This window comes from Cuculus canorus, chromosome 1 (genome assembly GCF_017976375.1).
Source record: "Cuculus canorus isolate bCucCan1 chromosome 1, bCucCan1.pri, whole genome shotgun sequence".
Taxonomy (NCBI): Eukaryota; Metazoa; Chordata; class Aves; order Cuculiformes; family Cuculidae; genus Cuculus; species Cuculus canorus.
This window is the reverse complement of record NC_071401.1, coordinates 82596669-82623644: the sequence shown is the minus strand read 5'-3', so window position 1 is coordinate 82623644 and position 26976 is coordinate 82596669. Positions and strand designations below refer to the sequence as shown.

Sequence of the window (26976 nt, the reverse complement as noted above, 5' to 3'; positions counted from 1 at the left end):
AATAAATAATTTCTGATTCTCCCCCTTATTCTACTGATTTTTCTAAAACACTCGTAATTCCTGTGAAAGTTATGAAACAGCATATTTAGGGTAAAGCAAAGATGGGTAAACATAAAATAAGATTTTCTTTGCTGCTTCTTATTTTCTTTGAACGACATGCTCAGTAATGAGTAGTGGTGCTAAATTTGCAACAGGAGTCTGGTGGAAGTAGTCAGAATAAACTACATATTGCAAGCACCAGAAGTCTGGGGAGCTAGACTGGAAAGTGCCTATGGAGTCAATCCAGGCAAGAAGGAATTGTATTGGAGGGAAGCAACAAAAGGAAAGAAAGCTGCAAAATTGTGCAAAACCAAGAATAATTTCAGTAGTTCTGGCACGGATAGATGAGGACAAAGAGAAAAATGGAAAAGAAATAACAGTCCTGGGAGAAGTCTCTGCTTATACCTGGTTTGGCTGGTGTAGATTGTTGAAATAAAGCAGTCTCATCTCTGTACTGCACACAGTGCATGTTAATAGACAGGTACTCAAATCACGTTTGTAATACTCACATGAGCATAACTCAGAAAGAAAAGCTGGTTGTGTGTGAACTCAAGGCCTGGCAGTAAAGGCTCCTCCTCTCCTCCCCTCTTTTCTGTAATCCATCTCCTGTATGCCTAATAAGAAAGAGATACTAAGTGCCTTTCAGCAACATGAAGCCTAACTAATGATTTTCTTTTTTCTTTATTCTTTTTTTTTTTCAAATAATACTATGTTTCAGGTATTTTTCATCTACTTACCCTGAAAGCCTCTCGCAAACCTCCATTATCTGCAATGTTTTCTGCCAAAGTCCTCTTGCCTTTCACCTGGCAGAATGAAAGAACACCATTTGACCCATTTCTGAACTTCCTTCTTAATCAGTTTGAAGAAACGGGCAGTAAAACAAAACAAGGTGAGTACAACTTCAGGTATCACATATCTCTGGTCAAGAGAACCAGGATTCAGTGAGAAAACTGTCAGTAAACAATTTGCCATGGTGAGTTATCCTGGTTCTGGTTCTAGATCTCTCTAGCGCAAAATGTAGTATATAAAATGCACTCAAAAATCTAGTCTCTGATCTTTGATCTGAGTATCAATAATTTTTCCATGATGATTGTTTTTATCTGGTTACATGGAAGAACCAGTAGTCCCTTTCTTAAACTTTAGATAAAAGGTTATATTTGTTTCTTTACATAACTTACTACACTACTGGGATACTAGCGTTTAAGTCATAATATAATACAGCATAGTTAAAAATAACTGTCAGAGACAGAATTTAAATTGATAGTATATTCAGTGCTCTAAAAATATCTGCCAAGGAGATTCACATTGCTTTTCCCTAGTATTGATTCCAAGAGCAGGAGCTGTAGCAATGAAAATATATTGCATAAGCGGCACTACATAAGCTTTGTGAAAAAGACAGTCTCCTGGTATTACCAAGGGCAATATTATTATGAAGAAATCCTCATTTCTGCAAGTGAAGCATTATCTCTGATCACCCAGCCTTCTTAGGTCTTAGGGTTACCAAATTCTCTTTGTAATTAAGCAGCTTTACTCTCTACTATGCCTTGAATAAGCAAGGTATTTGGGCACAATTTTGAGCCGAGCTCTGAAGGTCAATGCTGGCCTGCAGATCCTCCAATGAGAGGCTCTCCCATGCAGCAGGGATTAGATAGGGGTGATGGTGTCAGGACTTACCTTAGATTCAGGATGGTGAAAGAGAGGAAAACAGAGGAGAAGAGATAAAAGGACCTATGGGATATGGAGGTACGTGTGCGCAGCACCACCACTCAGTGCAGATGAGCACCCAGAGATTGGACTCAAGGTATCTTGTTTGATGCCTTGGGTCCACACTTACACCCAAGGGTGTAATAAGGTGCACCCCTTTCCTGCCAGCCCTCCCTCCCCCCAGGAGGCTGTAGATGGGGCTGGGAGAGAGGTTTTTAGGAGAAAAAATACTGAGACACCAGGGAACATGCACACACACCAACTGCTTTTTTTTTCTGTCCTACCTACTCATACACTTTTCTTGCAGTGCGCTTGTGAAGTAGATTGATTTAGAGCACAAGATGAGCATAATCTAGCAGTGGCAGTTGTGCCATAGGTCATTTTAATACGTGGAAGAAGTCTTTCTGCTGATCTCAGGCAGCAACGGGTCAGGAATCTGAAACTGCTCTGTACAGACAGTTCATGACAGGTCTCAGGGACCACAGTAAGCCCTTTATTTGATGAGATGACTTTATGTGATTACTGCACTCTTGAAGCTATTTCTACATCCACTTTTTCTTTCATTATGCTTCTTTTCTGGAGACATATTTATTGTGATGAGAAAGAAAAAAGTAAGGAAGTTTCTTGATACACGAAAAATATTCATATGGAGTATAAAACCCAAAGAATATTGATACATATAAAAAGGTGGAAAACACAAAGATTCTCGTACAACCTAAAAAATGCTGTACGTTACCCTATGGACATAGGAGGAAAAAGCCATGTGGATGACAAGGCTGTGGGTAACAGGATCTCTCTAATAAGCCTAGATTAGATTAGATCTCTCTAATACTCCAGACAGTAGCTAGTCTGGAGAGGAAATTCAGATCTACTCCATATCAAGAGACACCGTTGAAGGTAAAGGTTATGGCCAAGTCAATGGCAGAAGAATGGGAAGGTCTAAGTCACACCCTTGGGGAAGGTTTTAATGACCTTCTTTATGTGGCATTTCTGTATTAACAATTTTTGTCCTACAGATATTCAGGAATGAGCCTGAGAAGTTTTTATTTGTAAATTAGTTTATATGAAGTCCTTAATTCTGAGTTGCTGATCTTCAAACTGGACGGCTGTATGGCTTTGTTATCTCTGAGAATAACACAAACAGCCTGGGGAATTGTTAAAAATATTACTAAGCATTCAATGTGACCTCCCTATTCTTAAAAGGCAAAGGCATAATTGTATTTCTAATTTTAAAATGTAAGTAGCGGTGGTAGAATTGAATAAGCTCTGGGGTATGTGTTTTATCCTGAAAATTCATACTAAAATCATGCCCCAGCTACCACTACTTGAATTTTAACTATTAATTTCTGAAGGTCTGGGATTTATCCTATTTATCGTTCATTTTGGACACATATAACATGCATATTTTCAGGGAAGCCCACAGCTCTGATAGACAATGAAACAGAAATCATCTCTCGCATTTTCTTTCTCAATCCTTTTTTATGAGCTACTGCCATCATACTCCCTTCATTTGAGATACAAATTGGTTCTGCATTCAGACATGGGAAAAAATAGCAAGAGTTGAATCTGAAATAAAATAGAGTTTATGCATTCATTTTATAGCTGTAATAAATAACAGGTGAGATTGCTAAAGTAATCTATAAAACATGCTATTATATTTTTCTCTTTAAACAGACTGACTGCTCAGTTTTCATTACAAACTTCGTCTTCCAAAGACATTTAACATGCTCACAGTAATTAGAACAGCCCTACTGTGTGGCTTCATCCTCTTCCTGTGATTCCAAAATTATGTGATGGTGAGAAGGGGTTTAACCCTGTCATCAGCATGTGGGATGTGGTATTTGGCTAGACTAATCAAATCTGACAGACAATTTTTTTCACAATTATTCACTTCAAAAAAGTGATTTGTTGTGAGAAATGAAGTTGGTAGCCTAATATCCCAATGCCTTGGGTTTTATAAAAAGATAACTTTCAAAAAAGCCCCAAAACTCCTAATGCACCATCATTTTCAATCATTGGTGTTTTACATACGTGTAAGCCAGCTCTCTTCCAGTAGTAATTGTTGTATTGATTAATCATGCATTTTGTCTTCTCTTTAAATTTTTCTTCGGAGTCATTTGTCCACCAAGGGTCTAAATTTCCATTTTTGTCATACTTCCGACCTTTAAAAAGAAAGAAAACAAATGTTTTTATGGGAGAAAACCCCATATTTTTCCAGTTTTGGGATCACCTGTACAGAAATTAGAGGTGAATGCACTCATGCAAGTGTGTTTGCAAAATGTATAAGGTCAGTGAGCAATATTTTGACCCCACTCGAGTCAGCAGGGAAAAGCTGGGGTTCTATTTATTGCCATAATTGCCATTTTCAGGAGAAAAATTGTAACAACTCATGAGTTCTATAGTACATTTTATAATTACCTAGTGTAAGAGGCATGTGAGCTTTCTTTTAAGTATAATTGTATTTTCCATCCTCATCCCATATGTCTTTGATTCTGCAAACCTGATGATAACTAATTCATTATTAATTAATTGTATGCTTGACCAGGAAAAAATATCCATTTCATGGAAACTTCTGAAGTTTCCATTTTTTGCCTTGGAGCAAATACAAAATATTTGAATCCTATTCATGAAAGCAAGGAGAATATATACATCCCATTTCCCAGGCTGACAATTACAGCAATGGCTTGAGGAAGATTCAACCTCAAGTCACTGCTTCATCTCAGCTGTAGGACAGCATCTAATCTCCATCATGTCTCCAGCCAAACAGACACATGCCATGTTAGAAATGCAGGAAGGTGAGGTAGGGAGCAACCAATAGACATAATACCAAATACTATAGATGTTTTCTTTAATCATTTTATTTCTAAAATTTTTCACTGTATGTTGTCATGTTCAAGATGACGAATTCCCTAGAGATGCATTTATCACTATATTTTGAAGGTCAGAGCCTGGACAAGAGGTAGTGGTTTGCTTAGGGAATCAAATCAAATCAGATCAAATCAAATCAAATCAAATCAAATCCAGTCCTCTCTGAGTGGCTGGATACATGATGGAGATTACATACTCTTCTGCAAATGATATGGGAATTTGTGAAGAAACATTTGTCCATTGTGGAGTGTCTACTGACACAAAATGTTTCAGAGCAGTGTCAACAGGACACAAGATTTACCTTTTATTTTTTAAAGGGTGTTCAAAGTAACGCAACATAAGCAACCTAACTTTAGTTAGCCAGCCAGTTAGAAGCTTGCTTCTCCTTAAACTACATGTATTTTCAGAGGATAGAGACTTCTCTAGACAGCGAGTCACAGTGGGATGTCTATCAGACACTCAGAATTGCTCCGTGAAGGAGGTTTGCATTTCTCCTTCACACCTCCCTCCACTGTCCATTCCCTCACCACCTCTCTCTCTAAGTAGCCTGATTTTTTAAAGTATGTTAATGAGAGAGAAAAAAATAGATGGTGGTAATGCCCCACTCTATCCAGTTTTTCAGGACAGTTGGTTTCACATTTTCAGGTCATTTCTTCTTTCTCTCTCTTTTTTTAATATTTTGCAATACATGTTCTGTTCCACTGTTTTATTTTAATATTTGTATTTAACTGTCTTTTGAAAAAAAAGTCAAAACTAAAATGTAAAGTTTTCTTGGAAGTAATTTTTGTCATCCAAAAGTTTTCCTTTTGCCCTTTCCTCTCCTCCCAGCCAGGACTTTCAGAATCTGTTGCTATTTACTTCCCGTTCAAAATAATTAGAGAGCATCAAACTTGTAGCATTCCTTACCAAACAAAATCTACTTCAGACAAGAAGGATTATACATAAATAAATTTTAAAAACTATAATTCTTTCACAAAATTCACCATCGTTAAAAAACAAAACAATAAAACTCTAAAGCACATAGAAGTCAGCTTTCTTATCTGTCAAGTATGTAAAAAAAGAAGTTAGCAACATATTGACACTCACCATTGCTATCAAATCCATGAGTAAACTCATGGCCAACAATTACTCCTATAGCACCGTAGCTTAGTGACCTGTAACAGAAAAAAGCCGTTTCCTCAGAAAGTGTCCAGGCTTATGCATATTAAAGGACAGTAGATGTCAGGAAATACCATTATTTATTTATTTAAACTGATAATAGGGATAATAGGTCTAAAAAACATACCTGCATAATTTTGACTTAAAGTTGTCAAAAGTCTGAATGTTAAGCTCTTGCTTGTTTAAAAGTAACCCTTAATATAACGCTTTAAAAAGCATTGTGATGGTTCCCTCTTCTAATCAAATCCCTTAGCATCATCTGAGCTCCAAAATGTCTCCTTCAGCTGACTGTGTTGTGGATATTCTAACCGAGAACAGGACAAAGTCATAGGTCAAATTATTCTCTTATCATTGTCACAAAAAATGAATAGATCAAAGGCTGCAATATCGTCCATAATGCCAACTCCAGTCATTCTTCGCTGGTATGCAAAAAACAGACTTGGAAAAGATTGATTCCAATTTGTAAAGCACTAAAAAGATGTCACTTCAGTTTTAAGAAAGAGAGGTCATAGAATTTCCTTGCACCTGCTCAGAAAAAGGACATGATCTACAGTCAGATCTGACGCACTGGGGAAAAAGAATAGAAAGACATATCTTGCATTCCTAATTGACAATTAATTGTATTTTCCTCATTAAACCCAAATAAATCTGGGGGAAATAGAGATGAGAGAGGGAAAGGTCCAGGGCTTTTTTTTGTATCAAATGCAGTAGATATAATGAGGCAAAAGTGATTTAGTAAATCTAGCTTTCATTTGTTAAGTTGTCTTGAGATTTTAATTATTTCAGTTATTGAGATGCCATATTTTGAAATAGCTTATGGTATTTCTAAGACATTGTATTGAAATTTGAGAAAGACAGAAGGTTTTGAGTAACATGTTATTACTGGACCAAATGATCCATAGCACACTAATTGCTCATCTCAGTCATGCCAAAAAAAGTATTATATCATTTCATTCCCCCTGCTCCCATGACAATCCTTCATGTTGTTTTTTTCTTTCCTGAAAGGTAATTTGCATGAGATAAAATCTTCCTACTGCTGTTTGGTTTTTTTTTTTTCCCAAGCATTATTCCAAATATTCACTAAAAAATGCTGGTTAAAATTATACATTTCAGCAATGGAAATATCATCCTTTTGTGTGACAAATTTTTAATCTTGTGTAGCCCACAGTGGTAATTATCCATACCAAATGTACTGTATTAGACTTGTTTTCCACATCTGAAGTAAAGTGGTTATACAGCTGGAGAAGTATAAAAAGAATGGCATAAAACCTTGAAAGAGGCTAAGAAGAACCAATAAACTCTATTACTAAATTACTTATTTTCTTCTAAGGTTCTCAGTGACCACAAGTGGAAGAGACAAAGAACAGACTGGTGCCCAGGCAGTCCTAGGACCTTCCCTGGCTCCAAAAGATGGAGTGAAGTTTGGGGTAAATTTTGGCTTTTGCTTCTGTGAAGACTCTTCAGCATTTTGTCCAGCTCAAAAACATAGTTGCAAAAAATGCTCCCAGTTCTGTTTGTGCTCTTCGCTTCTGGGGCACAGCTGGACAGAGATGAAGAGGATTAGGTGCAGTTCAACGGGGACCATATTAGAGGGGAACTTGGACTGTTGAAGCTCATAGCGCTGTAAGGAAGCTACCAACTCAGGTAGTTTGAAGTCTATATTTCAATATATCTGGCACTTGAGACTCATAAGTATGAATGATAGCTTTTGAAAGGTAATTTCACATACTGAGATGTCAAGTGATAACTTAGCTTCCCCTTATGCAAATAGATGCAGCTGTTAGTTATGCTGGAACTGGACACTAAAGCAGCAGTAAAAGCTACATATTTCCAAATCAGTTTTCCAGCAAGTGTTGATGACTTTTTGATGATTTTTCTGTTCCAGTGCCATGTACTGTTTCTTTTAAGCAGACAGAAAACAGATCCAAAATATTTCAAGGACAAAAGCAATCTGTTGTCTGTTATAAAACAGCTACATTTGTTTACTAAATTTCATTTTGATACGTACTCAAGCAAAACCAATTTAAGCAAAGGTAACCTTTAAAGAAGAGAAATGAGTAAAGTATAATTCTTTGGAAAAAAATGCAATTTTATCACTACAGTAGAAGGTCAGGGTACAGAGAAATCTCTTCAGAAAGGAAAGGTGGAAACAGGTCCACAATAACCACAGGAGAAAATAAGTTCACCTTAACAAGAAAGGATTTTCTTCTATCCCCAATTACCACTTATAGAGTCACCTGGCTCATAAGAATTCTCTTTGAATGTAAATCTATTTGTTCCTAAACTGAATTTATATCTCTACATATATTGCCAAATTTCCTGTTTACAAGGACATATCCAGTTTGGAAGATGGTGAACTCAAAATGTTTCAAAAGTTTGATTTCTTTTTTTAACACAGATTTATCAAGAAAATATTTCACCAGTAAGTGGCTTTATGTAACTGCAAAAGAACTTTCAGAAACTCCTGTCAGAAACTTCCCACGGTTTTATCCTGCCCTAAACCTGCAGTTATTGAACTGCACAAAAGCAGTGATTTTTAAAAAATTAAATATGCGTGATCTATAATTACGCTTCTCCAGCTACATAGCACAGGGGACTGCTCAGGCAACCACTGATGCACATGGAGATATTTTCATGCACCTCCAAAGGCACAGGAGAAAACCCACAGTTAATCTTAGATATTAGCACAAAGTGAACAATAAACTGATAATAAATGGCTTCTCAGGGTATTCACTTCTGTTCAGGAAGTGTTAGTTATCTGATTTACAATTCCTTTTAATACCTGCCATGTGCACACTGCTGCATCTGCATGCCATAGCATTGAAACACTTCCACTCAGGTGCACTTAATTAGCAACTCCTGTGAGAAATCAGTCATCGGTTTAAGACAACAGCAAAACATACAGCTCCCAGGGGTAAGAAAAGTTATTGCACAAAGCAGCAGTTTTCAAAGTCTGGTTTTTCAACAGTAGAAGCAGGACACAGCTAGGAAGAACACACAATCCAAGAGCTAAGCTTTCCCTACAAAAGGACAACAGAATATTCCTGTGCACTACTTGTTGGTCTTCTTCAGCAGAGTAACCGTCTCCAGGCCCTATTCTCTGTCCATATGTATTTCCAATACATTTCCCCGTTATTCCTCATTTCCAGGTGCAATACTTACCTAGGATATTCTGTTCCCCAAAAGAAAGGCTTTTGCAATTCTCCTGCTGGGAATCCTGCAGTAGCAAAAACAGTAACAGTGAGGTCCCTAGTTCAACACAGCTGAGTAACGATCACAAGCCCCAAGCATTTGGAATTTATGACTTTTTTTTTAGTTTCAGAAGGTTTTGCAAGAGAAGCTTACAAAATCTTTAAAGACAATAAGCTGAGTGTGATTCATGTCAATCGATGTGGCAAGAAACGTGTCCTCCCAGCTCACCCATCTGCTTTTTTCTGCTGCTCCTCCCTTAGAAAAAGTTTGGTTTTCAAACTCATTTTCTGAGTGTTTTTTCTCTTACTTCTCCAGATGCTGCTTTGTTGTTTCAAGCATGTTATCACTTGCTTTTCCAGTAGTACAATATACAATTGTGCCAGCGTCAAGGACAAAGTTTTCCTGATCCGACACTCCTTGTCTTCCAGCACACACAGAAGACTGTTTTGTATTTATTATGTATGTTTTAAAAATCTTACACTAATGGTACAACCACACAAACTGATGAAAACTGCCTGTTATTACACTAATTTAAGAGCTGGTGTTAAGAGCGGGAAATCTAGTCTGAACTACATTGCCTGGTTCTTTCCAACTACTGAACCTTAGGAAAGATTTTTGGACATATCAAAGAGACCATTTGGTGAAGGAATCATTATGGTCCACTACACCTGCATCATCCTCTCCTCCCACAGCAGACGACATGAACTGTGGCCAGAATGAAAAAATAAGCCCAACAGAAGATGGTATGAACCAAGGTTGCTCAGTCACCCCTCAGATCACATTTAGGGATCACACAGTCCTGTGTTCCTGTCACTGCACCAAGAGGCTATCAAGATCTTGTAAGAAGCTGCAATTATTTTGTCCAAGTGTAGACTTGCGTAGTGAATTTGCACTTGTCTGCGTGCTAGGTTAAAGCAATAAACATTATTTATAGTAAACTAGGTGAGAGCTTTCGCTCAGGTTCATCCATCTGAGAAATATAATCTAAAGTGTCTTCATAGGACATTGCTGAATCACAGTCAGATGTGAGTTAAGCCATAAGATAAAGTTTTCACCAAACAAGTTATGTGAACACATGGGAAGAAGCTCCAATCCTGAGTCCATACAGTAGGTTGATAATTATTTTACTCAAAGTCAGGATCCATTTTAGGTAAGATGTGCGTGAGCTGACAGCTTGCCGAAAGAGTAGTTTCTTCTTCTGGGCAGCTTTGTAGTTTGAATGTACTAAAGGAAGACTAAAAAGTACTTTCAGACCAAAGTAGAGTCAGAAGCCACTAGAAGGTAAGACACTTGAGGAAAACTCAGGGAACTGAAATGCATTACCCACAACAGGATTTTTTGTTTCTTTTCTTTTTGATTCTAGGCTAGCTAGTAAAGTAAAGATGTCTTGTTCTGCAGAGATTAGTAGCACTAAATGAGGGAGAGTGTTTGGCCCCTACTGCAACACTACAAAGGAGCAGATTCAGAATTGGCAACACAGAGCATCCCTCTGTATGCAATGTCTCCCTCAGGCAAGCATCAACCAGATCATCCTTGGAGGGAATGATAATAACAATGTCCTAGAACTAAAATCTCCTTGAAAGTTTAACAGGAGATAGATCACCTGACAGATTCTTATTTTGTGCTGTTTTGAATCCTCCAGTACAGGCGGTTCCCTTGTGAAATCTGTTTCTTTCTTGCTTGGCGTATTGTACCTAAAAAACTTAATGACAAAATTCAGAGAGTTCCTAGTAGGCTGAGGAGCAATAAATACTAATGGGATTATATATATGTCACTGGATTTCAAGCAAGAAAAGCACCGAACAAGAGGGGCAAGTCAGCCAGACTTCAGTTTCATATGTTAAGGAATAGATAGAGGCAATGCGAAAGTACTTTAAGCTAACTCTTCACCATAAATTATAGCCTGTAGTGTGTCTGTTCATGTTTACTCCCTCTACACAGCTCTAGAACAAGGATACAGGGTGAAAGCCTCTTTATTACACTTTATTACTAGTACAGGCTCAGAGCATACACTCCAGGCCATTGCTCACCAAGAGCACATGGAAAGCACTGTGTTGTCTTATTACAGACTCCGCACAGATCTATCTGCCATATGTAGGAGCTGGACTTGCAAAAGCTGCCTTGTTTACCTTCTCACAACCTATTTACCTATGGAGCAAAGTCATAGGACTGCAGCATCATTCTGAGATGGACACTGGTGTCACATGCCAAAAGAGCACTGGAAGTCTGGAGACACCTGAGTTCAAGCTGTCACAGAACAGCACTGGTATCTTGCATCCATGCATCACACAGATGGCCAAGTGGGAGAGCCAGGCTAGATCATCCTCCAGATGGATTTTGTGTCTTTGATCACCCTTTAGAGTGAGCCCAGCAGTTCTGGACACAGTTCTTTAAACCTAGCAGTTCAACCAGATTTCAGTCCACCTGACTATCTGCTTGTCCACTTATCCATTTTTCAGCCATTTGTATTTCAGAATGCTAGGGCAGACAGTGCTGAAAGTCTTGCTAAGGTCAAGATGAATCTCATTCACAGCTCTCCCTTCATTCACAGAGCTAGTCATCTCATTGTAGAAGGCTGATCAAGAGACCTGTTTCCAGGATTCACTCCATCATGTACACATGGACTGATATGAGGCTGACTAGCTTGTGGTTCCCTGCTCTTCCTTCTTGAAGACAGGAATGGCATCTACCTTCTTCCAGTTCTCAGAAATCTCACCCAACTACCACAGCCTTTCAAAGATAACCAAGAGTGCCCTCACCCCCTCACCGTGACACAAGCCAGCTCCTTCAGCACTCATAGCTGCACCCTGTCAGAGCCCATGGACTTGTGTCTGCCCAATCAGATTAAATATTCCCTAGCCTTCTCCTCCATTGAGGGTAAGGCTCCTTGTTCCAGACTTCCCCTCTGCTCTCAAGGGCCTGGCATTCCTGAAAGAAATGTAAAGACTGAGGCAATGAAGGCACTCAGTCCTTGGCTTTTTCCATGTCATTTGTCATCAGGTCCCCTGTCCCCATTCAGCAGTGGGACTACATTTTCCCTAGACTTTCCTCTGTTGCTGCTACACTTGCAGGAATGGGGTTTTTTCACATCTCCAGGTGGACTTCGGTTTTCTAAAATCCTGTGTCCGGACCCCTGAACAGTGACTCTGCTGAATTTTCCACTTACTCACCCTGCTGCTCTGGAGCATAGGGGCATTTCAAGCAGTGGATTACATCTGGCTTATTTCAAATATTTTACTCTGAATTTATGCTGATCTTGAAGCTCTGACATCACTCTTTATCTGTACAGGACTGTTTTTAACTTTCTTGAAGGTTTCTAGCTTAATTTGAAAATTCAATTTTCAGCCTCTGTCCACAGTAGGGTGCTATAAAGATTCTTAGAATGTATTTCAAATTTTAAACTTTTTTTTTTCCAATTTTACAGAGGCTTTACTGTCATTAATGAATCCATTTACCAGCTAATACCTTCATGGTGTTATTATACACATTTTGCAGGTGAATGCTTTGAGACTCACTGTAATACTGTTACTTCACCAAGGAGACACAAGCAATCACATTTCATTTGATGGTTCACTGAAACGATGCAGGCTAATAATAGATGAAGTAAACTAAAAATATATGAGAGGGCTCACTAAATCATAAGGAAATTTGGAGTTCAAATGAATTCAAACTCTATAGTTCAATTACACTATTCAGTTATGCTGCATGATATTTTTAACAGAACTAGACAAGATCTAGTGAAGCCTTATTCCAAGTCAGCGCATTTATAATTTCCAATAATTATTTGTTTTAGGTAAAGCACCTGCTGACAGGATAGTGAATCCAGTATATAAATTATGGATATGGAAACAGCTGTGCTAAACTGTGTGATACACAGGATACTCTGCTGACTGTTCTACTGGCAATCCTTGGATGTGTTTAAAAGCCGTAACTTGTTTTTCAGTTGTCATTGAATGAAATCAGATGGAGAGTTTTAAAGGCGAATGATACAAGCAGATTAACTGCTAGCCAGTAAACAAAGTCTAGTAAATTCGCGTAAGGAATTGTGATGATTGAAGATGACTAAGCTGTTGGCTATCAGGCTAAAAATAGCACAAAGAGCAAGATGCATTTGTTTAAAGTGATTCCATAGACTTCAGTTTGGACATCTGAATCTATTTCTAGTGCCTTTTGAGATGGCTTTGCATGGACTGCTTGGACTCCAGCTGCCGATCTCAATGAGCAAGGGTCTCCTGCTAGTTCTGTCTCAGATACATTGGACATAAGGAAACATATCAGGTGCTGTAGAGAATCCCAGACTGCTTTGGGCATCTATATGAGATAATTAGGATCAAGGTCTCTGTCATAACATGAACCTGAATCCTTAATTTCAAGTTTTATCCTGTGGAAAAAGAGGATAGAAAATATAAATTTTGTAAGGCACAGTAACTCTTCTGTCTGTGCAGGAATACAAAGCTTAACTTTCCAAGGATTAGTAAATAAATTCATTAACAGGCAGATGATGGTCTTGAAGTAGAAAGCTCAGCAGCTTCTGGTTCAATTCTTGGCTCAATTTCTGCTTCTCCTGACAAGAAGCTCTTTACTGCTCATGAGAAAGAGAGAAATTAGCATTTCCTAACCTCAATGCAGCAACGTGAGGAGAAACATGAGATTGTTTGTGAGGTGTCAAGGAATACTGTGTGCTAAGGGAATAGGAAATCTGTGAAAACACCTGTTTTTACAGTAAAGTTTAATCTTTATTAGTTAATGGAGAAAAGTACTAGACTACCGGGGGGGGGGGGGGGGGGAAAACAAAAAAACCCACAGAATAAGCAGATTAAGTTCCCTTATTTTATACATCTATAGATAGGAATTTTAGGAAGAAGAATTAAAGAATGGATGTAAGGGTCATGCATCATGGTAAGGGCCTTCCGTCTGCTGCCCCAGGGCATGCCTGGGATGCTGTGACACAGTTGAAGTCCTGCAGGAATGAGCAAGAGAATCCTGAGGTAGTAGTTGCCAGGAAGGAAACTTCAGCCAAATACCTCAAGGGAAATAGAGGGTCTTCCACTAAGAAGGTGATGCAGCCAACAGCCCGGCTGAAGTGCCTCTATACAAATGCAAGAAGCCTGGGCAACAAACAGGAGGAGCTGGAAGCTACAGTGCTGCTAGAAAGCTATGATCTGGTTGCCATCACTGAAACTCGGTGGGACAAATCCTGTGACTGGAGTGTGGCTATCGACAGCTACAGGCTGTTCAGAAGGGCCAGACTGGGAAGGAGGGGTGGAGGCGTTACCCTCTATATCAGGAAATGGATAGGGTGTGAAGAGCTGTCTTTGAAGAGTAGCCATGAACAAGTTGAAAGTTTGTGGGGGAGAATAAATGACCCAGGCAACAAAAGGAACCTTGGTGGTGGAGTGTACTCTAGGCCACCTGATCAAGCAGAGCAAACTGTTGAAGCCTTCTTCCTCCAGCTACAGGAGGCTTCACACTCACAAGCTCTCATCCTACTGGGGAACTTCCACCCATAGATTCTTAACCCAGTTAATAGACACCCCCACCTGAGGGGATAAAATATTGGACCTGATGATCACCAATACAAGTAATTTCATTAGTGATGTCAAGATCGGAGGCACCCTAGTCTGCAGTGATCACACACTGATGGAGTTGAAGGTCCTGAGTGATAAGGGACAGACGAGGTGTATAGTCAGAACTCTAAATTTCAGGAAAGCAGACTTCCAGCTCTTCAAGGGATTAGTCAGTAGGATGCTCTGGGATACAGTCCTCAAGGACATGGAAGAAGAACAGAGCTGGCAAATATTTAAGTAAATTCCGTAAAAAAATTCCGTAAAGCGCAAGAGCTCTCAGGCCCCAGATGTAGGAAATCACAGAAGGAAGGAAAGAAACCAGTGTGGCTGAGTCAAGATCTGCTGGTTAAACTGAAGAGTGAGAAGCAACTGCACAGGCAGTACAAGGCGGGAGACTTAACCTGGGAAGTTTATAGAGATGCTGCCCGGTTGTGTGGGAATAGAGTCAGGAAAGCCAAGACACAACTAGAGCTGAACTTGGCAAGGGAAGACTAACAACAAGGGCTTCTACAGATACGTCAGTTAGAAAAGGAAGGTTAAATAATGAACATCCCAACTGATGAATGAAAGTGGTGACCTTGTATCAAAAAACAAGGAGAAGGCTGAGGTACACAACAACTTTTTCCTCAGTCTTCACTGACAACTGCTCTCCTCCGCCCTCCTGGGTCTATGGACAACAAGATGGGGACCAAGTGGGGTAAAGACCCTCACGCTGTAGATGAGGATCAGGTTTGTGACCACCTGAGGAACCTGAACATATATAAGTCTATTGGACCTGATGAGATGCATCCCAGAGTCCTGAGGGAATTGGCAGATGTGGTTGCCAAGCCACACTCCATGATATTTGAAAACTCATGGCAGTCAGAAGTCCCTGGTGACTGGAAGAAGGGTAACATTGTGCCCATTTTTTAAAAGGGTAGAAAAGACGACCCAGGGAACTACCAACCTGTCAGCCTCACCTCTGTGCCGGGGAAGATCATGGAACAGATCCTCCTAGAAGCTATGCTAAAGCACATGGAGGTTGGGGAGGTCATTAGTGGTAGTCAGCATGGCTTCACCAGGGGCAAGTCCTGTCTGACCAACCTAGTGGCTTTCTATGATGGGGTAACCACAGCAGTGGATGTCGGAAAACCTACAGATGTGATCTATCCGGACTTCTGTAAAGCCTTTGACACAGTCCCCCACAACATCCTTCTCTCTAAACTGGAGAGATATTGAATTGATGGGTGGACTGTCCAGTGGATAAGAAATCAGTTGGATGGTCGTATTCAGAGAGTATTGGTCAGCGTCTCGAAATCCAGATGAAGACCTGCAACAAGTGGTATCTCTCAGAGGTCTGGACTGGGACCAGTGCTGTTTAATATCTTCATCAATGATGAGGGCTGGAGCACTTCCCATATGAGGACAGGCTGAGTGAGTTGGAGTTGTTCAGCCTGGAGAAGAGAAAGCTCTGAGGAGACCTTATAGGAACTTTCCAGTACCTGAAGGGTGTGTAAAAGAAAACCGGAGAAGGACTTTTTACAAAGGCATGTAGTGATAGGACTAGGGGGAATGGCTATAAATTGGAGAGGGGAAGATTTAGACTAGGTGTTAGGAGGAAATATTTCATGATGAGGGTGGTCAGGCACTGGAACAGGTTGCCCAGGGAAGTTGTGGATGTCCCCTTCCTGGAAGTGTTCAAGGCCAGGTTGGATGAGGCCTTGAGCAGTCTGATCTAGTGGAAGATGCCCCTGACCATGGCAGGTGGGTTGGAATTAGATGATTTTTAAGATCCCTTCCAACTCAAACTATTCTATGATTCTATAATTCTGCAATCATCTCACCTGTGACCATAATTAAATAAAAGGGAATATTGGTCATTAGGAAATACAGAAAATTGAAAATGAGGGCTCACTTAAGAACTCTTAAAGCTAACTTAATAACAGGGCTCAGAAAGTGTTTAGTCCAAATCTGTAATGTTCATTAACCTCCTAGAAACTAATGGCACACTTGAAACTACTTCATCAATAATCTTCCAATTAGTCCAGTTCTTAAAGGAAGAGAAAGTGCCCCTATGTGCAGTCCCCTCATCCTCCACCATGTGCTACTTGCCAGCACTTCCCTGGATCCTGGCAAGAAAAGAGTTCTCCTTCACAACTCACAGCATCGCAAGCTGCCAGCATCAATATCTGCATGCTGCTTTCTATAAAGATGATACTTATTGGCTAATATGAGCTCTCATCTGTGGCTTTCTCAATGGATGCTAATTCACACATAATTTTAAAATTCTAGTTTAGATTATATGTTCTTCCTGTAACATGTAATGAAGCAACTTTCTAAAGAAGCCTCTTGACTTTCACTAGAGAACTGCAGAAGAAGCGCAAATGGCTTAGAAGGAGCATGGGTATAAATTTACGGAGATAATATCAACGGTAGTTAATTATCCAATACATCTACTCATACACCTCATGAATGTGTTGCTTATATTTGCCGCAGTTCACTGCAAATCTCCCTTTCATTCCTGTTCACAACCCACAAATGTTACTTTTTTGATATAGTCTACAGGCATATATATTTACAGTTGGAAAGAAAATTAAATACACCAAATGCCTAATGAGCAGTTTCCTTCTATTCTTAATGTACTCAAGGGCCAATGTTTTAGTGCTGTAATGAAATAAAACCTTTTCTTCAACAGAAATATGCTAGTGTACTTTGATCTTCACTTGTATCTGCTTTTAGCACATATTTGTTGACTGCTGCAGAGCTCATTAAAATAAACACAGCCTTTCTGAAAGTGATTTTGTGTTCCAATGATTATAACTAAAAGATAGTATCCATGCTGCTTAGATTCTATGAAGTGCACTTAGGTACTTTTTTAGAAACACAATGACATGTAGCTATTGTCCTTGTTAAGTACCTATAACTGAGAGAAAATTGATGGATAAATACCAACAAAACCAAATGATCCAAACAGGGATTGAAAAATGATTAATGACATTATAAACACATGTGGTTCTTAACTGAAGACACTTTGAATTATGGAAAAGAGGAAATAAAGAAATAGAACTCATGTAAAGAATAAAGTAGTATAGTAAGATAAATTATATGTACTACATTTTTTAACTTTGCTCTTTGCAACTCATTTTACCTTGACAGAACTACTTATTTCTCCTTTGGAGATATTAACAGAATCATTGACAATTACAGTTACCTATAGATTAGTAATGAAAATTAAATGATGCAATAGCAAACATAAGGATATATTCACTCAAGTGCAGCAAAATATTCTACAATCTTCTGTATATGCAAGTTTTGCTATATTCTCCCAAATCTAATAGTTTTTAAATCATCTAGTTTTTACTCTCTATTAATTTTCACTTTTAGTGAAGACAGATCTTTTCTTATAACACACACCTCCAATATTTTGGACAAGTAATATTTTGAAAACAAGTAATTTGCTCCTACCTCCTTTTCTTATCTCTAACCAGTCATTAATTTATGAAAGGGCTTTCTTTCTTGTCCCATGATAACTTCCAGTAAATAGCATTGGGAAAGACCCTCATCAAAACTGTTCTATGGAAATGAATGTAATACGCCAGGCATACTTCCTTTCCGAATTTCAAAAACTCTAGTACTAAGAAAGCATAGACTAAAAGAAAAAGCAAAAACTAAGTCACATTGACTCTTCTGCATTGTATCATATGCTTATTCACTCTTGTTTATTCATTCATGTTGAGGTCACAACCAGTTTCCTTCATACAGGGGCTAGAGTGACTTTTTATACCCATCCTTCTGGAAAAAAAAGGAGTTGACGCTTGTCACAGCTATTATTCTTGTGCTAAGGCCACTAAAAGTGACAACCTGTATATCAAAGCTGGTTGTTTGGGAATTTCTTGTCTAAGACTTTTTGAAATATCTGAAAGAATATTATCTGGTCCTTATATTTGTCACAGTTCACTTTATGACTTTCTTCTAAAGTACTTTCTATTGACACTAAATTTGGAACACTTCTTGGGACTTACCTGCCATGAGAAAAAGCTCCAAAATAAGAACTTCCCAAACTCTTCTAATGCAAAGAATAATCTTATTTTTGTCCCTTAAAGACTCTGCTCTTTCAGTGTATTTGAAAAAGGGCTTTATTTTTAGTTGTAATGCTCTTAGAAAGTTGGTCCTCAAAATCTTTGTAGGCTTGCTGTATCACCACTTTACATTTAACTCACTAGAATTCACGCTTATTTCTTGTTCTCAAATGACTCTCATTTGTAGAACTTCTTTTCTGTTATTTAACTCAGCCTTTGAAAAGGTTACAGTTTTTGTAGCGTATCACCAGCCCCCACAGAAGTTTGTATGGATTGCTAGTAAAAACACAGCTGCAAAGCCGTAAGGTAATAACTGCTGAGCCTAAGATTTGCCCAGCATACACATCATGCAATACAAGTATGCATCGGCTCACAAGCCTAAGTCTCCTACTGTGCAGTTCTTTCCCAGCAGCATTAATGGGAACTCAGTAGTGATGCATCAAATATTTATCAGCAACTTCAGACATGAGTTTGTTCCTTCCCCATCTCACTGGGCCTCTTCCCCCACATATCACACCACCCAGCAGTGGGAGACTGTTTGTACTGTGCCTTTGTCTGAATCTTTCATCCAGTAGCCCATCATTTTTAGGGAATAATTACATTGGTACCCCTATCTCAGGTAGGAGAGGGTTTTGTTCAGAAAGAGCCATCTAAATCCTTTTTGTCTTAGGAACGTCCTAAAAGAACAGTGAGCAGCGCTATCCAACTTCAAGGTCAGATGCCAGCAGTACAACAGAAGGTCAACAGTTATAATAGAAAATACAATTGCTTCTACACCCATGACTGATTGGTTACATTTGACAGCTCTCTGCTTTGTGACACTGTTAGGCACAGTGAATACAAAATTTAGCTTCAGTCACTCCAGCCTATCATTACAGTCTTCTTTAATGTGCCATAACACAGAAGCTGAGAGAGCTGAACACTGGAGAAACTTGAAAGGACCCAATATTAAAGAAGACATAACAGTGATGATTCTCATTTTGCGATGACTGATTTTCCTCTCCATTCACAGGATACATCTGAAGCAGCAGTAGTGGCTGGTGCTTAGTTCAGCAGGAACAGTAGCTATCATGTTTCATATGCACCTCAGAGCTGTGATCACTCAGGGAAGTCTGCCTCAAGTGCTCCTTCAAATGATCAACAAACACACGGCTGCTTAACGATGGCAGCCCTCTAATTAAGGTAGAGTGGTCTAGGCCAAGAACTAATTTTAATCAAAAGAACAGCCTAATTATAATACATACTTTACAAATGAGCTCACTTAGACACAAAAGAATTTAAGTGAGTGGTTTGAAGGCAAAAATTGTTTATGGGAATTGGTAGGAGCAGATACCAGCAGACCCAGATTACCAGTCCTCTGCTGTAACCTCTTCAGAGTGATATATTTATTTTGTATCTTTCAAAAACTCCTTTGCTCTGTGACCAAAAGAGATTCAGGAGAAGAAGGAAGAATCACTCAGTTATTTTTGACATGCCTGCCCTTGGGGACCAAAACCACAGAGGTCATGTCAGTCACCTTCCAGATTCTGACAGCACAGAAAAAGAAAGTTGATTTAACTTGCAAAGCTAATAAGATCAAAGAGAAGTGTCAGGGTAGAGATAACACTGTTGTACACAGAAATACATGTATAAACTTTTAAAGCCAGTTAGAACTTTTCTCTGCAAAGTCTCATTAAACCAAATGTGAATGAATATCTAAATCCATATACATCTTTAAAATTTGTGTCTTTTACCTCATATACTTCCAAACCAGGATTTATGCCTCTAAAACCAAGTAGTAACTAAAATTAGCATGATTTTATGCTAGTTATGTTGTGCTATATAAATAAGATAATTTCATCAAGCTATACAGGTAAGAATTTTAAGTTAACTATAGATGCCACTCCTTGTCCTTGAAGGTACTGAACAAATCTGCTGGACATTGCTTCTTAAGTTTTCTGGTCTATATCACAATCTCCTCTAGTCAGGTTTATTGCTACGTATTTATTAATACTAGAGGACTGAGTTGCTATCACTATAGATGTATGTGTACACATATATTTGCTACAGAAGACAGAAATAGTAAGCTCTAATAAAAGTGATTAAAGCCAATATTTGAATAGACAGACTACATACACAGTAGGTCACAATTCAGCTGGCCCAGGAAAACTCATTAAGAAACAGTTAACTCAAATTTGTGGGAAACCTTGATTTTCCAGAACTATCTTCTCATTTTGATCTCTCACAGCTGAATTACCGGGTTCAAGAATCTGATTTTCAGTCACAAACACATAAACTGTACAGATATTATCGGAATATTGATACATACATTTTCCAAACAGGCACTGTAAAAAGGAGGCTCAAAAATCAGATACTCACTGATCTGGTTGGTAGATGCACTATAAAAAGCATTTACAGTAGTAGGGCTTGTAAACCACCTGTAGTAAGAGCAAAAGGATTCAGCTGTCAGTAAACTTTTATATATCTTTATGAATAAAAAGAGTAAAGATAAAAAGTGAATGTAGTGGAAGGAAGCAAAAATGTGAAAAACCTAGGATATATTAAAGTTTAAGTATTTGTTCATTTCAACACATGCTACCTACATTTTCTAGAACGTCGAAATCTATTGTTTATTGGCTTCCTTTTAAGTGTGTATAGTCAACGAATGTCAACAGTAGTTAAGCTTCCTATTACCTAATCTGTTTTAATTCTGAGTGACATTTGTGCTTGTGAGGTCTGCCATGCTGACAAAATGAAGTTCGCCCAGCAGAGGCTGCAACACCAATAGTAACTGTGAAAACTCTTTTAGGTGTCTTTCAACCATGTGTGGAGAAATTTCCTCTCAAAATTATATAATCATAGAACCACCAGAGTGGAAAAGACCTCTGAGATCATCAAGTCCAACCACACCTATCTGCCACTAAACCTTATCTTTAAGTACCTCATCTACCTGTCTTTTAAATATCTCTAGAGAGGGTGGCTCAACCACCTCCCTGGACATCCTGTGCCAGTGCCTGATGACCCTTTCGGTGAAAAATTTTTTCCTGATGTCCAGTTTGAACCTCCCCTGGTGCAGCTTGAGGGCATTCCGCCTTGTCCTGTCCCCTGTCACTTGGGAGAAGAGACCAGCACACACCTCACTACATCCTCCTTTCAGTGAAAAGGTCTCCCCTCAGCCTCCTCTTCTCCAGGCTAAACAACCCCACCTCTCTCAGCCGCTCCAGGTAAGACTTGTTCTCCAGCCCCTTCATCAGCTTCGTTGCTCTTCTCTGAACACATTCCAAAATCTCAACATCCTTCTTGTAGCGAGAGGCCCAGAACTGAACACAGTATTCAAGGTGCAGCCTCAGCAGTGCCAAGCACAGGGACAGAATCGCCTCCCTGGACCTGCTGGCCATGCTGTTTCTGATACAGGCCAAGATGTCATTGGTCTTCTTGGCCACCTGGGCACACTAGGCACAATTAGAGGAGAACCTTTCGAAATTAGTAAAACGGCTTCAGACTTTTTGCTCAACAACTACTTGAGCAATTACGATGATGTCAGCAACATGGGCAGGTGCTTCCTGGTAACCTAATTTAAAAATAAACAGCTTCACATTGTCCACCCTACACAATGATTATGGCCATCAGTATGCTTATAAACCAGATGACCTCTAAGAAGGCAAAACAAATTTTAAAAGGAATAATTTTTCTCATAGGTAGATTTTTTAAACATACTGGAGAGAAATCTAGATTTGAATAGCAAACAGGATTTGTTAATCTCCTTAGACTAAGTTCAATTATATTGACAGTGGTTTCACCACATGAGTGGAAAAATCTCAGCTGGCTTAAGCAAGATCCAAATCCCCTCAGATGAAACTCTGAGTTCAGTGAGTCCAAGATTTCACTTCATGATTTTATAAGGATGAATAGATATAAAGGAAAAATAAAAAGATTATGAGAATTAGTGGTTAATTAAATAATAAATTCAAAGCAACTCTAGTAAATGCCCAAACAGGAACATCCTGATGTTTTTAGCAGTGCATTATTTAGAAGTTTAGTAAAGCCAAAGAGTGCAATGCAATTCTTTTGGAAAATTTCTTTCAAAGAGAAGAAATGGGAACTGCAAAAAGAGAGTAAAACAAAAGAAGATCTACCAGAACATGGAAAATGTCTGATGCCAGTGACGTTCACGTACACAATCTGTGCTTTAAGATAGCACCATCAAATGAATGTGTTTTCTGTAGACTGGCTTTTTCTGGCAACTGATGTCCTCACATAAACCATGCAACTAAAGGTGAGAGTTTTAGGATGGCAACATTCTGTCTCATACCGATAACTTCATCTGCTTCTCTCATTTTCAAACCTGAGCAGCTTATTCTACAATGCAGCAACTAGAAAAACTACCCAATGAAAGCAAAGGCTGATGTCATGTAAAGATCTTAACCATCCATCACATCATATGCGACGGCGAGGGAAGCAGGCGGACGACTCAGTGTGAGTGATAAAGCAAGCTTCAACTTTATTCAAAATCAGCCCGGATTATATACCTTAACATTCAAAAGATGCTTTGTGCTTTGTGCTTTGTTACAACTTATACATGATTAGTTACTTAAAACTATTTGCTCTTTGTTAATTCATTATTGATTCATTGTCCGTTATTAATTCATTATTACAATATTGCTACTTCGAGTTTCATGTATCTTCTTGCAGGTATGTTACAGTTCAGCACTGAATACATTATTAGTTCATTGTCTATTGCTAATTCATTATTGTTCAGTGTCCTTTGTTAATTCATTATTATTATACTGCTACTTTGAGTTGTATCTTTCTTGCAGGTATGTTACAGTTACAGCACTGAATACTTTGTTAGTTACTTAAACTATTTACTCTCTATTAATTCATTGTCTATTGTTAATTCATTATTGATTCAATGTCCTTTGTTAATTCATTACTATACTGCTACTTTGAGTCTCATGTATCTTCTTGCAGGTATGTTACAGTTACAGCTGGGCTCAGTGCTCCATCCTGTTTCCTTGGGAAAGATTCACTTGTCCTTCAAAAGTTTCTTCTTAGAAATTCCTTCTTGTATGCCTTCTTGTTCTTGCAGTCCATATCTATACTCAGAGTTTAACAAGGTTTCCACTTTACACAATACGTGTCTCACAAAGCCTTTCTATTGAATCATGTCCTTGTTCACTTAACCATTCCTCAATCCATTTTTCAACATTCTCATATCCTTTTTCACTTAACCATTTCCCAACAATCATAGGCTCTAATTGCCACAAATAACTGTCCCTGTTTTGTTTACTAGGAGATTCTGAAGGAGAGGAACAGCGGGAAGCTGTTTTCTAGTGTGTTTCCTGTTTGCTCTATAATAATGGCATTAAATGTTAGAGGCAATGTAGTGAGATAACAGAAAAGTGAAGAAAGAGTGCTTATGGTGAGAGAATAAAGAAAAAAGTAAGGGTCTTAATTAACTAAATTTTAAATTTAAAGTTCTTTTCACAGCAGCAGTCAGCTGAACTGTTTTGAAGGATTCAAGCCAGCCACTTGTGCAGTGGGACCTACTCTCTGGGCCTAGCAGTAGCTCCAGTGGACTCCGTTCCTTTGTTGACAAGGAGAGAGCCCCTCTGAAATGGACCTATCTGAAACACTCAACACTTTAATTTAGATTTTACTGTAAGTTTGAACAAAGACACACGGTGCTGTGACTTCCACCTCACCCTGTTAACTTGTTCTACTTAAGATGTTCTTTATGTTCTCTCGAAGCAGCAACCTTTAAGCATAAAAATGCCTTCCAGGACAACAAATCCTCCCTTTTTACAAATGTTTCTTACAGTGAGTGTCTTACAGGGCCTTTCATTTCCAGTCACAGGATCAAGGGCCTGAGACAGATAACTGGTACTTCAAAACAGACTAATGTGCTTTGCTCTTCTCCCCATTCTCTTTGCTACTGCAGCCTTAGGAGCTCACTACAGCTAGTTCAAGATAGGAACCTCCACAAGCAGTAGTTAGAGCTCTTCACTGCCAAGTGACACCTCTTTAACAGTAGAAGCTTGCACCCTTTTTAATTGAGAAAGGACCTAACCAGTGGTGCACATACTTTTCACCAGAGGACCACCTCACTCTGCCCAAGAGCAATTACAAATACTAATGTCATTTGGTCCACAGCCACCGAGGGAGGTCATCACACTACTGCTGACCACTCTTTTCATACCTATGAACTCGTAGACTCATAGCTCATTGGCTAGCTGCCACAATATTTCCAACAGAGACTAGTTGTTCTTCACAATCTACCACCACAATAACAGAGCCCATCCTTTTTCCTGAGCCTAGATTGAGCCAACGTCCAATAGCAGCCTTCATTTTCTCACTGTAAAACTGAACTAAGTTCTTTCTAATTCGCTTTTTCATAATGAGGCCTTGATAATCATTCCTATATGAAGTTTGCCTGTTTTAAGCAGCTTGGAAGAGGAGACTTAGGAGCCACACTGGGGAGTCAGGGAGAACAAGACTTCTCTAGTGACAAGTAGAGTATATTGCTGAATTTCATATTTGACATTTAGACACTCAACAAGAAGCATATTTACACTCCAGCATTTTGTTGTATCATTCCGAACCACTCTCAAAAAGATTTAGGAAGCATTTTCCACAAAAGAGCAGAAATAACTGAGAATGCTTCTATTTAGACTAGTAGAACAACTACCTCTCTTCTGTCATCCTCTTTCAGTTGGCACTTTGAAATGACTGAGCCTTCAGTAATAGACCTTTACTAATAAGACATGAATTTACTAGATGAAGGTCTGTAATAAATAGCAGTCATTGTTAAATTTTAAGGTGAAGTGGGTTTAGAAATAATGCTCTCACTCCTGTTTGAAGTCATGTTCTGCTCTTGGTCTGGTACAATTTCAGCGCATTAGATCTATTAGCAAAAGAACAAGAAAAAGAAAGACAAGCGTAACAAACTCTAAACTCTTATTGATTACAAACTACATTAAAAAAAAGTCTAGAACTGTTTACAGTGTTTACATTTGCTATCAGTATTTGAAAAAGAGATAGCTTTGAATGATGTCCTGTAACATCACCTATCAACTACTACAGAAGACAAAGTCTAATGCTGCATATTTGACACTTGTAAGTTTGAGATTTCTCTTGCAGAAATAAAACCCAAAGCTTGCACTGAGATAGCAAGCGAGGCAGACACACTCCTAGCTTTCTGTTTCTTTACAGTTTTCTCTATAATATCTTCCTTTCCAAGTTAAGAACAAAGTGTGCTACATTGTCAGTCATGAAGAGGGGTGACTGCGTACATTTAAAATGTAGGGAAAAGCTTATTAATTTATTTAATTCTCTGTAAAGCACAAACTGAATTTTGCAATTGTTTCACTCAATATTTTGAGGTAGAAGAAATCACTCAGGAATGGGTAAGAACTTAATGTTTAATGTATCAAGTAGAATTTTTTTTAAAAAAAAAGATAAGTAAATAAAATGAACCTGTGAAAGTATCACCCATTTAAGCTGGTTAGAAGTGAAATGTTGTACCAAGCTGCTAACAAAGCTGGGATCTTGGAAAATCTCATCCCAAGAAAGTACTATAAAGAAAAACTTCTGAAGGGGAGGCAATCTTCGAAGTGACTTCCAAAAATGTATTTCCTCTTCTCGTTGTTAGTGCGTGCTATAAATTTCCCACATAGAAACAGAGGATTATCTTCCCAGGCCAGGCTGCCATTTGTCTGCCCTGAGGCTGGGCAAGAAACTGGGATGATAAGGCTGTGTCCAGCCGCTGGTGCCACATCACTGCTTAAAATGAGGTCCAAAGACCAGGAAAATGCTCCAGGAGGCTCTTTTCCAGCCTCTCCTCTCCAAGGAAGGTCAGCCCGCAGGATTTCTGAGCTCTCCAACAGTATCTCTCTAACAGACAAGAGCCTGCCCAGTGTCTTTCATGGCTGCTTTTCGCTTTCTGCAGAAGAAGCTTTTGAAGTGCTCTTATTGGCATCCAACCCAGCATCTACCAGAAGTACCCTCCCTTACAGTGAATCAAGAGCCAGGGATGGAAAACGGTAGTGTATGGTCAAGAAACTGGAATAGCTCTTGGAAAAGTCCCAGGAATCTTCCTACAGTATACTTCTTCTGTGTCTTCTTATAGGGTTACTAGAACCCTATGTCTCCAGCAGTGAAAGTTAAGTGAAACGTGAGAAAAAATTTGGCCAGGTCTAAAAGTCTTAGAGGAGATGACCTGACTCCAGAGGACAAGGATTAATAATAATGAAGTGTTATGCCCAAGAAGTCCTCTGATCCCTTGCTATTTGCAGGTATGATATCTGTGTTAAGAAGGATAGATTCAATCACTGTTAAAAAAGCACAGGTCTGTGTTTGTATTTACATACACACATACATACACCTGTGTATGTATATTTGTATGAATGAAT

General features: G+C 38.8%; 1 protein-coding gene across 1 annotated transcript in view; it reads right to left on the bottom strand.

Moving 5' to 3' along the window:
• The window catches only part of PHEX (phosphate regulating endopeptidase X-linked), a 111910-nt gene that overhangs the window by 9552 nt on the left and 75382 nt on the right, over nt 1–26976 (bottom strand). The window contains exons 15-20 of the mRNA XM_054056597.1: nt 20945–21003; nt 8932–8986; nt 5698–5765; nt 3775–3905; nt 777–842; nt 549–653 (exon numbers count right to left, since the gene is read on the bottom strand). Coding sequence (XP_053912572.1) covers nt 549–653; nt 777–842; nt 3775–3905; nt 5698–5765; nt 8932–8986; nt 20945–21003 — 484 coding nt within the window. The remainder of the gene's footprint in view (nt 1–548; nt 654–776; nt 843–3774; nt 3906–5697; nt 5766–8931; nt 8987–20944; nt 21004–26976) is intronic.